The 17,486-nt window shown below is 38.7% G+C and overlaps 1 protein-coding gene across 1 annotated transcript in view; it reads right to left on the reverse strand.

Moving 5' to 3' along the window:
• Positions 1-17,486, reverse strand: part of dnaaf5 (dynein axonemal assembly factor 5) — a 44,288-nt gene that overhangs the window by 6,247 nt on the left and 20,555 nt on the right. Inside the window, exons 9-10 of the mRNA XM_088936636.1 lie at positions 10,469-10,616; positions 1,238-1,388 (exon numbers count right to left, since the gene is read on the reverse strand). Of these exons, the coding sequence (XP_088792762.1) occupies positions 1,238-1,388; positions 10,469-10,616 (299 nt within the window). The remainder of the gene's footprint in view (positions 1-1,237; positions 1,389-10,468; positions 10,617-17,486) is intronic.

The following is a 17,486-nucleotide window of genomic DNA, read 5'->3' on the forward strand; positions in this document are numbered from 1 at the left end:
GAGTAAAAAGCTTCTCCGTCTCGGAAGCAAGAAATCCCGGGCACCGATAACATTAAGAGGGGTTAGTGCTGTGATAACAGTCCAGGTGGGCCAAGCAGGACTCCAGCAGTGCTGAAGCGATTTTACAGGAAGAAGCAGATCAAACTGAGAATTCAAATGAAGATCTCCTCTAAGAAAGAATAAAATGAAATGAGCATAAAGGCAAAGTTAATTCCTCCAACTCCAGCTACTGATGGGACAATACATTTTTCTTGCACATGGAAAGCCAGTTTTTCCCTACAAGAAAGATTTTATATCTAGTTTTGTCAATGCGAAGTGTATCACTGAAATCCCATATTTTCTAACTCTTGCCTCAAAGCCAGCCTGTTCTACAAGGTATGCAGGACCAAACAGGCTACACTAACACTTCACAATCTGTTAAATTTAAAGACCTTCAAATGTCCCCTTCCATACAAGGAAGTCGAAAAGATAGCTTCTGGCAACATACTGCTGGAGCAAACAGCATCTAGATTTTACTTAGTAAAGCAACATTCTCAACACTGTAGACTGTGCTAATGGATAATGTTAACTCTGAGCCATAATATTTTATTTTTGTGTTATTGTAACATTTAGGTTTTATTAATTTTAATGTTTTAATGATCTATGTGATTATATGATAAGACTTTTGCCAAGCCTCTCTTACATTATTATTTATGTCATCAGATGCATCATAATGAATAATCACAATACAATAATAATTAAAATGGCTCAAGAGAGGTGCTTTGTAATGAAAAAGAATGAGAAGTTAAATCAATCTGATAGACCTGTAGTGAAATGTGTGAAAATGCTGGGCTTCATTTAACTGTCTAATGAGTCTAATGTGGAAGGGCCAAAGGCTAATTTTAAAATGAAGGAACAAACACATTGCACCAAGTTCCTTCTGATGTTCCCGAATTAGATACGTCACAGCACATACGTCACAGCACAGAAGGTACTGTATGGGAAGCACTATCACTCGCCACTTTAAGGACAATTCAGTTTGTAATGGAGGTTAAAGGCTTTTGAACTGGCTGGCCCCAGTCCTTTTACACTCCCTCCTCCTGACATTAATATTCATCCTTCGATATGCACTGACATATATATGATTCTAAGACGGAAATGCCGGTGGCTTAAAAAAAAAGACAAAAAGCAAAAGTTGAAGTTGACAATGCATCAGTCAGTGTCACGGCAAGTTTTAAAAGGGCACGGTTTGACTTACCTGAGCTCCTGAAAGCGTTCCACTGTACAGAAGTGCCCACAGGCAAGATATTGCAGTCGTGCGAATTGCAGCTGGAGTCCGTCCAGCATGCCAGAGCAGATTAGGAATCAGAATATCTCTCAGGAAGGAATCCAGGTAGCTGCTGAACTCTCTGAGGAAATCAATGGAAAATAAAAATGTTTAAGAAAAGCCAATGCACTCAACAAATGAAAGGTGCTTCTTTTATTTAGGATATGACTGGACAGTCACAGACAAAAGATAAATATCTCATCCCTAATTGTGTATTTTCTTGTTAGTTTATACTCCTATAGTTCATTTTTTACTGGAAGTTAAACTTATAACCTACAAGTCAGATCCTGGTTGCACTTACACAATTAATTACACCCTAGAAAGCAATTCCAAAAAGGAAAAAAGTAACAAGTGTAAAGAAGTTTATACACTAACCACAACACAGGCCACAGAAGTGTTTGTTACCGTATGTACACGTTGAAACTGCAGGGTTAATATCTTAATTGTGTAACAAAAAGAACTGAGAAATGGAAAATGGAATGGCACAAATTAAAAAAGGTAAACCAGAACCTAAAAGACTGTAGTACAAGACAAAACTCAAGGTTGTTGGATATAAGCATTGTGAAATGAAATCCTTGATGTGTGTTAATGACTGTTTTGAAACAGTGGTGATGGGAGGCAGAGTGCACTAGGAACACAAGAGTCTGCGTTCGAATACCTGGAAGTCTTCCAGCTTCAGGTTATTTTAGTCTTTCATGCTTTCCTTTATGCTACCCAGGCTGTGATTTTCCCTGCACACCTCCTAGACCCTCTTTAGAGTCTGACAGTGTATTGAGAGACAAGCATCATAGTGGTACTTTCCCTGAAAACAATTTATAGAATCTTTACAAGTATAATTAAAGGCAGGTTAAAAATATAAACAAATTGGATTTTTTGTCTACAGTAAAGTTAAGAAAACTGAATAAACTTAACATTCTGCATATAATTAGACATGCACACAATGTATTAGAGTAATCTATTTTCAAGTTTATACAACATGAAAGCACCTTTATTACTCTGTACTGATCTCATTAGTACTCAGAAGCTGAACATGGACGCACTTTATCAGTACGGGGAGAGAGAGACCTCTAACAGAAATGGTATGAACACCAGAGTCCTGGCTAAACTCTGCTCTGAGCTTTCACAATCTGGCCAGCCTGAGGTTCTCCATCATTCAGCTGCTGTAGTAATTTCTCACTCCACCTGCTCTGCTGTGTACTGCATATCTGCACCTGATCTGCTGTATAGTGGGGCTGCTGGTGTGTAATGGCTGCCAAGGTCACCCAGGTGTGCTCTGTATACCTGTGGCTGAAGATGCGCATCCACTTTCTTATGTAAATGTTTTTAGGATGTAAAGTGCTGTATAAATGCAAAGAACTGTCATTAAAATGGTAGGAGATTAGTGGTAAGAGAATAGGACACCAGAGATGTGTTAGAAATTATGAAAACCAGAAATTGCATCGCCGTGTTTCAAATGAGATGGATGATCTTTTGAAAAATATTATGAACTCATGGAACTGTCATCAATACCACTAGAGAGATTGCAGACATTATTCAATATTTGTAGTAGCCTGTATTTTTTGTGCCTCTGGCCTAAGGAGAACCATCCACAATACTAAGAAGAAAGTCCAACTGCTCTCCAGCTCTTGTGCAGGCTATGATTCAAACAAACTCGACTGCAGGTTCTTCTCATGCGCGATAGTTCGGTGTGTGTTAATACTGAAGTATGAATTCCTGGCAACCCTATCTCTCAGGGGCTTTGTTCCGACTCAAAAGGAGGCACGGAACAGCTCCAAACAGCGGTTACCATAGTAAACTGTGAAAAGGGGAGACCTGCTGATTCAACTGGCCCGATGCCCTCCTGCTGAAGAAGGCTTTATTCAGGCTCTCTAGTGCCTGACTGGACGCAGCCTCACTGCTGGGTTCAGGGAATGCTTCACTCCCCTTTCCTATCAGGACAGCACATCCGGAACCTCAATCACCAGAAACAGCCACTGCCAGGCTGAAGCAAGCCCGAGCTTCACAACCCCCACCATTAAGACATGGCCACAAACAAACACATGCCCACCCCCGTGTGATTAATGGGGTGGAAAAAAGGCCCGTGATTGTAAAATCAGTGTAGAAATGTACCATAGTTTGATTTAGATTTCAAGTTTCATTTCCTCATTTCTATGTCTTTATTTCTGTTGGTTATGTATTCCAGTGCTTGTAAAGGGCTTTTTACAAGAATTAGCAAACAAGAATTTTTAGTTTGTAGTTGACTCCCTATTAAAAATAAGTACATAGTACTTGTAGAGTTACTTTTTAATTAGATTTAGATTAAATTTAGTTAGATTTTTAATCAGATATTTTATTTTTGTATCTCGCAAACTACAGAGATATAAAGAAAATTTCTTTATGTATAGAAAAGCCTGAAGGATATAGTACATTTTATAACTGATTGTGGTAAACTTAAAAGAGTATCAGTGGTTCACGTTTAGGGTTGTAATGCAGATTGGGGGTTCTGTATAGAATTCTTACCACAGCTGGCTTCTTACACTGAACACAGTCTTACAGTGCACAGCTAGCCTTACAGATCTTGTGATGTACCTCTTGAGCAAACTAAGCGATTACCCAGAGCTCAGTTTTCACAAAGGGAAAAACTCCCAACAGATGAGACAATTCCAGCTGATGGAAAAATAAACAGGCTATTACTTGTTCACAGCTTTGAAATTGGTTGCTTTTCATCAGTCTGACTGTCCAATCTACTTCAATACAGGATAGGATTGCGATACAGATAGTCCCATCACAATTTTGTTCATCATTAATCAGTTCCATAAAATTATTCCATCATAAATGCATTTATTATTTATGAGTTCCACTTCAGTTTAAAGAAGGTAAATTAAGAAGCCAGAAGCTATATCACGCTGCAACTCACAACTTACAACCTACTGAAGCTGAGCAGGTGTGAGCCTGGTCAGTCCCTGGACAGGAGACCTCCCGGGAAAAACTAAAGTTACTGCTGGAAGAGGTGTTAGTGGGGCCAGCAGGGGGCGCTCACCCTGCGGTCAATGTGGGCCCTAATGTCACAGTATAGTGATGGGGTCACTATACTGTAAAAAGGCGCCATCCTTCGGATGAGACATAAAACCGAGGTCCTGACTCTCTGCGGTCATTAAAAATCCCAGGGTGTTTCTCAAAAAGAGTTTCCCCAAACATGGCCTCCTAATAATCCCCATCTCTGAACTGGCTTCATCACTCTGCTATCCTTCCCACTGAGAGCTGGTGTGTGGGGAGAGGACTGGCACACTCTGGCTGCTGTCACATCATCCAGGTGGGGCTGTACACTGGTGGTGGTGGAGGAGAGTCCCCATTTCCTTTGAGTGTTGTGTCCAGAAAAGCGCTATATAAATGTAAGGAATTATTAATTATTATTATTATTAAATGGGAAATGCACGATCTTGTACTGGAACACATTAAAAGGGCTGCACTCCAAGGCTCACACTGTGAATAAGAACAGAAGAAGGTTCCTGAATAGTCTTTGTTCCCTTCCACACTGGTGTGAGGATTGCAATGGAAAGGCTAAGATGTTTAGCAAGTGGTAAGGAATTTAAGAAGGATTCTAAATTAAGACCGTTCTAAATTAAGAAAAAATCTATTTCAATCAAGTATCCATGGGGAAAGAGGTGCCACAGTTTATTAGATTGTGCAGCTAAGAAACAATTGCAAGTCAAAATGCTTTTTACCAGCAGATGGTGCATCTCAGCCAGCAAAACCTTTCATATAAATAGAAAAATAGTGAATCTGTCCCAGCTTTGATAACTGTCCCATATAACATGCTACCATTTCAACTGGTGAGCCTGAATCTCCAAAGTAGTAGAACAAATAAGCCATTGCAGTTTCTGTTAAAAACAGCACACTGCTGTAATATGATTAGTAATTTATTAGTGTTACATGTAAGCCCACTTTACTGTACCACTGCTTGCAGAAATTCAGTTTCTTATTAATTTCTCACATTACACTGTAGACTCATCATAAAACAAAAATCTTAAAACTGCACTTAATTCCATCATAGGATCTTTTAAAATCACTTATATATCAACAAATATGAATTACTATTACTAGGTTTAAAATACACCTTTCAAACTAAATAAGAACCACTGAAAAACATTAATATTTTAAAATTAATAAATTCAGCAGCTGTCAGACAGTTGAACTGTTCTCTATAAATGTATTCATCGTACATTACATAATGACCATAATAATGACCACATGATGTAATGAATAACCCATTTTAGGGTTACATCCATAAAAAACAAGATCTCAAGCAACATGAATTTACTGTGAAAACAAATTTGACTTTGATGTACTTTAAGCAATAGATATACAAAGACTGCGACACTATTAACAGCTAATCGTTAAATTATCCAAAATATAATAGGCTTAACTAGATCACATACCTAATCTGCAGTTTGGTGGAACTGTAGTGATAATGACCTGAAGCAACCAGGGCATCATATATCTCACAGTGTAACTGCAGTTGTTGAGCCATAAGGGATAAAGCATTCCAATTTTTCCGTCTTTTCAGCTCATGAACGCAGATACTTGAGCCTTTTTAACCAGACTTTATGGTCCTAATTACTAATCTTACCAAAACGTATGCCATCATGAATAAGTTTAGCCTTTTCTTCCCTTCTGTACTTCAATGTAGTGTTAGGTAGACATCGAAAGAGAACGAAGCTAAAATAAGACTTCTATATTTCCATGCTCCATACTTCTTATTATTAGGCATACTTTCTTTGGAGCTTGTCACCAAGTTTTGACAGATCCATTCATTTTCTTTCCTTCTGTCATCACTGTGCCTCACTGTAATGTAGATCCATTCCAAAACCAAACCCCTTGAGTCACTGGTTGCAGTTTCATAGTAAATGAACATGCTATTTCTGATCAAGGGAACTGGTTCAAACTTTACCACCAGTGTAGGTGAGCAGTTTTTTTGTCTGAGGGCTCAGTTTTCAGTCAGTGTGCAAAAATAGACAATCTCCTTTATCCTCACAAAGAATGCTGTAGGATAGAAGCTTTCCTTTTTATAATGAAAATGCTCTTCAGGGTCTCTCTATGCAAATCTCACAGATGACAAACTCCCTTGCAAAAGACAAACATAACATACAGCAATTCACATGACTTCAACTGAATATTCCTACCTCAGTCCTAAAGGATGGGTTTATTAAATTAAAATCATACAGAATGGCAGCCAATGTTATTGAAATTAATTGAATGGTAAGCAGAATTCAAGCAGCCAAAGACACTAAAATTGGATCCAGACTCTGACAATTTGAGCAACTGAATGAATTGTAATTATGCAGTAAGGATGTTTATTATAGCTAGACTATTTCTTTGTTACTGAAAAGATTCCAGGATTTTCCCAGGGCTTACTGGGTACATCTGAGGACACTCAAAGTCACTGGTTGAAGAAAAACTGCTAGGATATAGAGTAGAAGATCCTGCATTACTCTAGCCAGTGGGCTGCTTGACAATCCTGCTTTCACTGTCTCAGCGTGTGCTTCCACTGTAAAGCCACTGCAAAAACTAACTCAATGTGGTTTTCCACACTATGCTCTAAAAACACTTTAGACTAATCTCGGAGAAGACAAGTCCATTAGAATGCTCTCCGGTAACCATAACGTATGACAATTTAGAAGAGGTTATTTGTTTTCCTTCTTCATGTGTTACAAAAGGCCCAAACACAGAATTTTAACCCTTGAAGCCATTATACAACTGAAAAGCATATGGGAATAACAGAACCAATCTGAAAACCACAAAATGTTAAGAATGTTAATAAAAAGTTAACATATGTAAACAACAAAACACAAGAATTATTTAAACTGTAATTTTCTATGAATTGAAACGAATCCTACTGCACTTATTGCTTTACCTCTAATTGCAGTCATTTTATACTCCAGATTTATCTGCAAACTGTTATCACCAGTGCTACAAATTTTAAAATCACTTGCTGCCAAAAAGCTGCCAGTAAGTACAGTTTGTTGAACTCTTTGTTCTAATACAGGTTTACAGTTAAAGTGAATTGCAATCCTGCACTGTATTTGCTGTGGAGGTCCATAATGTAAATTCCACGTTGAACTTTATAAACATTATTTTATTTTGCCTCACCTTATGACTTTTCACATTGTGCTACACACTTTCTCACAGAAACCTCTGGGTTTTACGATTCATTACATATATATGTATACTGATAATATTATTAACTTAACAATTCATGTATTATTAAATTGTATTAAAATGAATGTACTATTAATCATTGTAATGTATTAATTAATGTAATATTATTAACTGAAAGTCACCTTTCAGATGTTGTTAACAAAAGGAGTAAATAGTAACGTCAATACCCTTGACATGAATGTATTCAAATGGATCTGGAATTACAGTACCAACAGCTGGTCAAACCCCACCGGCCTTTGGACTCTCAGATGAGTTTAGGAGCACTGTAGACCTAAGCATCCTCAACACTGGTCGGGCCAGATCGCCAAATCGTTTATATTGCGATTGTGAAATGGACACAATGGATTTTTAGTGTGGCCTGGAGGGCAGAGTCAATTGGGACATGACCACCGTGTCTCCATTTCAGGTGCTGAAAGACCCTCCAGCCAGCTCCAGGACCTAGTCCTGGCTCTGCCTCCTGCAGCATTTCCTTCCATCGCCGGGGACTTCTCGCCACCCTCAATCAAAGGCACAGCCTGGAACTGAATCAAGCAGTAGGACTCATCCTGCAGGGTGGGTGGTGCTTTCTGACAGAAAGGAATGCACGGCATCGGTGCTTTCTAAGTCTTTTCACAGCGCTACACGTCGAAGCAAAAACGAAGTGTCTTGATGAGATTTAAGTAACGATTACAAACAGAATAAAAAAATGAGGAGGCTCCACCAGATGTCACTGAATGCATTTGGCGTGGTTTCAATAATTGCATATTATAATGTAAACTTTTGTAAAGGGTGAAGAAATCCCATATTTAAAGCTAAATTCCTAGTACTTCACCTTAACTGGGGTTGGTGGATGGTTACTCTGATTTCCTATCTGGTTTCAAGGCCAGGGGTTCAGTAACACAGAGGTTAAGGTAAGAACCTCTTGCAGAAGCAGAGAGGTCATTAACGTGAACAAAACAGCATTTGTATCTCTTTAAAAAACACTAAGAAAGACATTCACTATTACATCAACCTCACTTTTCTCTACAATCTAGAGGTCACAATTTTCTAAAAGGACAAAAAACAGGATGAGATTATTTCAGGTGGGGTGTGAAATGTATGTACAGTGTACTCAGGTGCTTTGGAAGATAAGAGGTGTAATGTTAAGGTGACGCACTACATTAATTCAAATTCTATCAACTAATATGCAGTTCTTTGTTTCTGAACTTCCTAACCTTTAAATAGTATTTATAGTGATAAAATTACTTTATATTTGTACATGTAAATCATTAAACACAAGCTCAAATTTCTTTTTTGGACTTCAATTTACCACTTAAACTGCTAATTTTACAATTCAGACTTCTTATTTTACCATCTTAAAATTATTTTTTTTTGCTCTGGCCACCTCTTCCTTTATTTGCAGAAAAGAGCAAATATTTAACAAGTGAGCAAATGCAAGTAAGCATCAGGAATATATAGGAAGAAATGAAATAACTGGAAAAAGATCAGATAAATATTTCCTTGGAGCAACAGCGAAACGCAATATTATCTGCCAGCTAAGCAAACCTGTTAATAGTCCCCAACTGATTCAGAAATCACTGCACAGACCACAAGAACCGCACTGAATGATACATTCACGTTAAACACATTCCACAAAAATTAAACGACAAAGATCTGAAGCCTGTTCATAGAGAGACCAAGCCAAAATACACAACCTAAAAGAAACAATGCAGCCCAAGGATTTTGCCCCCTGTGGCTTACACGAAATAACTTTTGATTTAGTCTTTGCAGTGGTGATTGTCATTCTATCTGTTTTTATGTGGAAGTGTGAGGGTACTGAGAACACACTCATGTCTGTTAAGGCATTCTCCACTGGCCATGTAATTCCTGGAGAATAACATAATGGAAACAGGACACCTCTTTTGTATTGAGGAGCTATCATGCAAAGCAAGCAACAAAGGTGGTAAAACAAACAAAAATGGGTAAATGGACCACACAGAAATAACCATGCCTGGATGTTAGGATAATGGGTTACAAAGAATTCAATAATTCAAGAACCTGCACAAAGTATTGGTATTCTTTTTATATACCTAATTTTGATGGATAATTTTGAGGATGAAGAGATACAGTAATACACTGGACTGGATGCAAAAAACTGGAGCTTTTGCAAAGTTTGCTTCAGTAAGGCAAAATGCTGTACAGTGTTTTACAGTGTTGAAAAAGTTCACGAATGTGTATTAAAGCTTCTTTATAATGTTACAAGCTTCTTTATAATGTATAATGTACTTTTGCCTGCTGTTTCTTCCTAATTAGCAACAATTTTCATTCGGTTTCAGATATTATACTGGATAATAAAGATGAAGAAGAAAAAGAAGACGAGTGTTATTTTATATTGCTGCTTTCAAGGAACCTGTGCATCAAGGTATTTTGCAATAAAAAACAAAAAATAAAGAGAAACATGCTGATGTACAAAATCAAATACAATTAAACAAAAAAGCTCATGCTTACAAGCGTGTTTTAGGACAGGATTTGAAAGTGCTAACTTGGACTAGAACACAATTCTACACAGCCTTGGAACAACAGAACCGAATGCACAACACTACACCCATACTAGACTCTGACGACTAACCAAGACCTGTGATGGGCATTTAAGATCTGCAGCATTTCCTAAATGGTATGTTATTGGAAAGAGTTAAACTTTTCACCTTTGTCTCATTCCGGCAGTCCCCCACAAGACACTCAATAACCAGAAGGCTGTTGATCGTGCATTTTTTCCCAGAGATATTTAAAGAGTGTGACATTACTCCCTCTGTTCGATTGTTACATTTTAAATGAGCGCAGCAGGGATGGAGCATTTGTGCAAAAGACAGCTAGCGGGAGTATTGACTCATTCCCTGGATTCCATTCTCAGCCCTTACTGCTCCTGCAGGGGGCTGCAATAATTACACTGACCTTGATCTCCCTATTGTTGCACACAGGGGCGGTGCGCTTCGATGTGCTACCTACCCCCGCGAGTTCACCGTCTCGCTGGCGTTCAGCAGGAGCCTGGACAGCATTGTGAAGAGCTTTAGCCTCATCTCTGGGTCCCGGCTGGGCTGCAGGCATGTCTTCAGGACCGGGATTATCGCGGGAAGGGCCTCTCCCGTCACAGGTCCTGAAAGAAAATCCCAGAAAAACATTATTTTTAAAAAAGTACTTTTGAAGTGCAAATCTCTTCATCCCAAGGACAGCTCCCTTTTTTAAAACTATATTAATGTTTCTGAATAGGAGCTGCTCTTATTCAGCACTAAATCGGGGATAAGTTGGAAGAATACCCAGAGGGCAATCCATTCTGATTCCGTCACGTCATCTGTCAGAGTTGGCAGTGGAAACATTATTGCTGGGAGAGTATGTGATCAGTGGGGCTTGACAAAGTCTTCAGTGTGAGGGTCAAAGGAAGGGGGAAAGATTGTGATGCCAAGTGAAGTAAAAGCCTATTCAAACATAAGTGTAATTCAAAGCCAGAACTATGACCAAAACGGACAAAGGGATGGAACAGAGTTGGGAACAGCACCACCATGCATCTTCTGGGAACCTCAGCATTAATTCCTCAATGTCTAAAGTTTAAATCTCCTTCCCATTCTCATTTACCCTTAACATAAGAAAAAGTTGTAAGCTTAGTCACATCCTGCTTCTCCCTCGGGACTTTTTCAACACAATAAATTGCTATAATGAAAGGATTCCCGGATGAAAATATTGAATTGTGTAGGAGGAAGAGGAAGACTTTCTTTGTGACCTTCCAGTTTATGGACCCAGAATCCATTTTGTTGATTATCACGCAGAGGGAAGGGAGTAAGTCGTTTTAATTCAACAGGTTTTGGTGGAAAAAAATCACATCAAATATGATCACTAATATTATAGACCACCCAAACATACAGCACAGTCTTCATCTATGTTTTTTTTTCTTTACGAATAGCTTCAAGTTACTTGAGAAAATGTGATACCAATCGCCTAAAATGCGAGAGAAATGCATAGTTTGGCTTGAAAAATATAGCAATAAACGTCTTTTTAACAGAGTTTGTGGTCTGTACATGTCAACAATTGTACTCACTTTCTCAACTGTATTTTGTGTGCTTTGCTAGGTGTGGAAAGTCACAAGTCTTCATCAGTCACTCTAGCAGAGGACAGACAATATTCTTCACTCACTTCCTCCTCTCTCACACTTTTTTTGAGTAACTCCATCCCCAGGGAAGACAAGTCCCTGTTATGTACCAGTTAGGACAAAGGAGAGGCTGCAGAAAGATGAGCACTTTCACAGCAATGTTAAGGACAAAGTCTCGTGTTCACTGCAAATGCAGCGTTTGTGTGACACCATTTAAGCCATTTGCCTAGCGTCTAACATCTTTTTTTAGCTTGACAGCAAGTCCTTTTATCCTAAACATACTCATTCTGTTCGAACATGTTTCTTGAATAGACAAAACATTTAACACTGTGGTGGATAAGTATGATAGTCAATGGAATGCTCTACTGATGTCTTAACTTTTCTTCTGTAACAGACACAAATTAAGCTTGTTTATGTAAAGGAAGTAAGTGGCAGACCGCTTTTTTGTCTGAAGGAAAAGAGGATTTTGGAAGACGAACTGTGAAGACATGCTTATTTTCATTTGTTCAGAATGTTAAACCACTTACTGATGAAGTTGCATATAATGCTAAACTGTGTTAAAGGGAAATAAAAACCAAGCTAGCTGAAGAGACGAAAAGGCAAACATACAAAGCCCATTATTTCTATGCACAGATATTCAGTATTCCTGGTCAGAAAATTACCAGTCAGTGGTACAAATGGTCAGTCACTGTGTCAAGTCATCCTTTCAGTTAAAGGGCTTCTACCTTCATGTCCACCAAGTCTTCAACTTTGAATTAAAGAGATGACCCACTCTGCTATTTGTTCTACCCTGAAGAAAACACCCCGCCATTCCAGACAGCACCTAAAGAAATCATTCTTCATCATTTTCTTTATGCATACTGCAGCTATGCACACATACTAGATTTAATAGTTCTCAAAGAACAAAAAATAAAACACTCTTTGTTCTATTTGTGGAGACCTTGGGGTATTAAGAGAAAAGCCAACTTGAAAACAAGCTGCAACGTTTCCTCAGGATTTTGCAAGACTGTTGTAATCCTGAACAGTCCTGAATCCTCAAACAGCAGAGGGCTCCCTAATCCCACCAAATCCACACAGACGCTACCGAACCATTAAAAAACAAAATGCACACTTACTATTAAAGATAGCAATTTCAACAAAACATGAGGGCTACCAGTCTGTTAGAAAGTGATTAATTTGTTTGAATACATGTATTCAACATAAATACAACCAAAACTCTTCAAACAAATTACCCATAACCATCCATCATCACAGAGCTGCTCATTCATAGTAAGGTTGGCAGCACCTTGGAGCCCATCCCAGAAGCACCAAGGGCAAGGTTAGGCAGCACTCGGGATATGTTTCCAGCCCACTGCAGTGTACATACTCAGACAAACAAAAATACAGAAACATCTTTGGGAGAGGGAGGAAACCAGCCCTTCCAGATAAAACCCACATGGCTATAGTGATACAGGCAAACTCCACACTCCTTTGTCCTGAATGTTAGTAAACCCCGGTACAGGGCTGTGTCGTCTGTGATGTATTAAAAGGTAAACAGCTTTGAGCTGGGAATGTAAAAGGAAACTGTCTACAACGCCTTTAAAGGTGGCTTCTCAAAGCGCATAAACTGTAGGGTTAATTATTAGTAACTGCATAGTGAGGGGTTTTATAATAAAAAAAATATTTGAAAAGTAAAAAAAAAACAACAACCCAAAAATTCCTGTAAATGAGAGAAGGACATCTGACATATCTGACCTATTTAGGTCAGTTGGTGGTTTATCAGCTAGCTGAATTCAAAATTGAGTCCAGTCACTTACTGAAGGAGCCTAGAGTTCAGTCCTCAACTCCCTGGCTGGGAAGAGACCCTCAACTCTGTGAGTCAAGAAGCATTTCTCATACTCCATCTCTTCCCAACACTGACCTTGTGTACTAGGTGAAACAAGTACACAAGGTTAGTGAGTTGACGTACAGTAGGTGAGTTGGTAACTGACATTTGGTGATGGTTGTTGAATTCTGGTGACCAGTGACCATTATATTTATAAAGTCTCTATTTTTTTCCATTTTTTAATAGTATGCATAATCAATTCCTTTAAACTTCATTGGGAAGCAATCCATGCAGCAGTATTGCCGTTTAAACTTTCTTGTTTCTCTTTCATGGACATGCACTCTTTTTGGTACAACATCACACAAGCTTTCTTCTGTATTACTTTCACAAGTCTTCAGGGTTTAGACTGACAAGGAATGGGTTTAGTCAGGAATATACAGTATGTGCATGGTGATACAAGCACTATAGATGATGAAACATTGCTATTAAGCAGCAAACACCAAATCCGCAGCTGCTCTACTGCATACCGTGTGAACCTGGAACAGAGCATTGGGTGAACTGAAATACTGGTTACATATAAGCATAACTTTAACCCACGTAACTTGGTTGATTAGTGTATCAAATGTCCTCTCAATCTTGTTCTAGATTCTAAAGATATAGCTTCTCTACATGTCTGTATAAACCTATGATTACAGAAATTATTTTGGCTACATTCTTTGTGCTATATACCTAAGCATTGTGTGCCTTTTTATAGCTGCCCCAAATAATTCTTACAATCTTCACGGTGGCATTAAGGTGCTTATCGAGCCTCGTTACTACTTTGTTACCACCTAGCTGTTACACGTCACATTATGTACAGTTAATGTAAATCTTATGTATTGTAGTTGATACATAGTAGCTCATAGGCAATATATGCAGACACATTGAAATCTCTTAAATGATTAATAAGCATATTTACAGAGATGGGAAAGCATGAGACATCATTATCAGGTTTGGCTGCTGAAACGCAGTGACTTGGATAGTAGAACAATATTAATTTCCAGTTCACTGATGGAGGATTACAGTCAATGAAACAGCAATGACAAAATCAACTAATTCTGAAACAGAAAGCTGTAGTTTTAACTCGGGGGCACTAGGCAACAAGACTAGAAATACTAGTGCAGATGATATTTCTGAGCAATGTTATGCAGCATCAATGCATGAGGGGGTATCAATCATGCTCGTGGGCCAGTTATCAACCAATAAATTATTGATAATGATTGCATCCCATACTCTGCCTATGATGAGGATTTCAAATTCAGTACTGAGCAGGCTTTTTAAAATACATTTCAACTGCTATAATTGCTAGCTTGCTGATAATAGTACTCCAGTGGCAATATGAGACTCTGAGATGTGATCCAGCTTTAAATTCCTGACTGTGCCTGTCCTGTCAAACACGCCTCCAAGTCAAATTAAAAAATGTATGGACGACTTTACATTAAAAAACCTTAGTTGCCTCAGTTGTCTAAGCTTTTAGATGGTGTTGAAATTGTCACTGACACACAGAGGACCAAACTGACAGCTGCCACCTTCCTCTCAGACTCCTCTACAACTAATTCACTATCTTGAACCTATTGAACTAGAAGTACCCGAGCGCTGCTTTTTCCAGTAAAGAAATAGCTCTGAACACTTTTGCTCTCAGAGAAAAGGTCTTTCTTACTTGTTTTTTTCCCCCCCATCAAAATAAGCTCAATAGCTCAATAAAATACAAAAGTAACAGACATGCTCATAAGCATTATGAGCAAGACAGTTTGCCTGTAAATGTCAGTCTATCAACACTACAGAAGTCTATATTTTCACCTGGTAGATTTCAGATTAACTCATTTTAATACTGACGTGAGGATATTACACTTTCCAACTTGCTATTCCAATGGATCTGCGTGTCTGAATAGGCTCCAGGACTGATGAACAGAATGCGGTATCTGTATAATAGTTAACAAATTGCAAATCTGCAATAAAGTTCTTTTTTTGTTTGAACACCAAAAACATTAAAGGGGAAAAGGCACATATTTAAGAGCTTGCCCGAGGACCTCAACTGCCTAGTTACCGCTTTGTGCTCAGCAACAACAATCAACTTTAGTTCCAGAGCACGTTCACTTTTTAAACTTAATTTGACTCAAGGATGTTCACAGTGGTAAACAATCAAAAGATCTTTTTCCATTATCACCATTGTAATGACACTGAAATCAATATGTAGAACTTTATTATGTTTTGTTATGAATACAAATTGCGCCGTCAGCAATTCACTCCTAATTCTTTTTTATATTTTTGTACTGTTTAAAGGATTAAACCATCCCACCTGTCAGCATTTTTACTCCTTAGATTTAGATTCCCCTTTGATCAGATAATAATAGAAACTCAGAACATTATGTCAAGAAGCACTTTTTTCAGACATTCTTCATTTTCGTGGAAAGCTCAAGATGAGTTTCATGATGAGCTTAATATGAAGAACTGTGAAAAGGCGAAGTGTCAGGCGACTTGTCCTTTTCAAGATACAAACACGTCCAGCCACCATCATGCGATTCATGAGATAGCTCACAGATCGGGGGCACATCAGAAACAAATCCAGTAAGGTTTATTTGATCTTTTCACAAAAAGAGGAACATAGTACAGCAAAAGTTAATTTTTCTATACAGATCCAGAAAAAAAACTCAGAAGTATTAATAAACAATGGTTCCTTTGTTCACAATAATGGAAATCATGTGTTATCTTCTGAGAAATAGACATGCAAAACATTCCCAGCCCTAAAATTGATTTTTGACGCTTTTATTGCTATTAAGAGAAGAAGACAGAGGAAATCCTGTGTTGGTTTCCACAGTGGAAGCAACTATTCAAACCTGAGAAGGGAAGGGGGGAGGCAGTGGTATATTTGTGAAAGGGATGAATCACACAGGGAATAAAGCTGGACTGCAATATCATGTCTCAAGGATTTTCACACCTCGACCATGAAAAACAAAATGCACAAACCCATGGATGAAGGGAATCTGCTTTGTCTTGGTGCCTACGGCTGTCGCGAAAGGAAGGAGAGTGTTATTTTGCAAGGACACGAGAGGCAAGACTGAAAACACAGACAGCTGGGCACAGTGTACTGGGGGCAAGAGCCAAGTATTTGCTCAGACATTCCAAAGGCTTGTAGAAAAGATAAGACAGAAGGACTGGAGGAACAGAAGAGCACAGCCACCTCTCAGGCAACAGGAAGTATGTCATTTCCCCAAAACGGGATTTCAAACAATTTGTTGAGGTAATGAAAACCGTTCGGATGAAGAATTCCTTTGAAATGCTCATTTTTGTAAACTTAACCTTCCAGCTGTCAGTAACTTCAGAATGGCATGGCATGTCTCGTGCTTGCTTTAATAAGAGTGCTTTCCAAAGCACGAAATTCCTACCTACCTTAATGCTACAAAGATAATGCAAAACAGCTGTAAATCAACCCTAGTGATACAATCAGAGCAACACAACAAAATATTCTGAGGTCTTCCTTGCTGCAAACTTGACAACCGGCAGATAACTGTTTAGCATTTACAAACCAATTCTTTTGTTCCAGATCTATCAGGATTTTGTGGTACTGTAGTTGTTCGTACCGAACCAGCTGGATTGCTACATTCAATAAATGTCTGCTTGAATGAGGTGGAGGTGTTGCTTGGGCTCAAGTCTTTTGTGTTCACTTTGACATTATAGTGTATATAAAGTGATAAAGTCAAAGTGAAGTGCATGCTCTTGATAGTCACTGTATCTGGAACACATGCTTTGCACCAGGTTGCAGATTCTGTCTTGTTGGATCCTGTCACATTTCTCTCCTACAGCCTGTACAAGCACATACCTATTCACTGGCCTATGTGTCATGTTTGTCACATGTCACGCCTGTTCAACCTACAATTGTTTGAGGAGGCTCAAGTCTGACGAGCAGGGCATACGCAGCTCATTACACATTCTTATCTCCTAGGAAAAACCCTTGTCATCACCCGATGAGCCCGCGGAAGGGGCAGCGAATGAGGTCCTAGGGATTGATCGCTGTAGTGCAGTCAAGTGAAGATGTTGAC

This window comes from Atractosteus spatula, chromosome 18 (assembly GCF_055471065.1).
Source record: "Atractosteus spatula isolate fAtrSpa1 chromosome 18, fAtrSpa1.hap1, whole genome shotgun sequence".
Classification (NCBI taxonomy): domain Eukaryota; kingdom Metazoa; phylum Chordata; class Actinopteri; order Semionotiformes; family Lepisosteidae; genus Atractosteus; species Atractosteus spatula.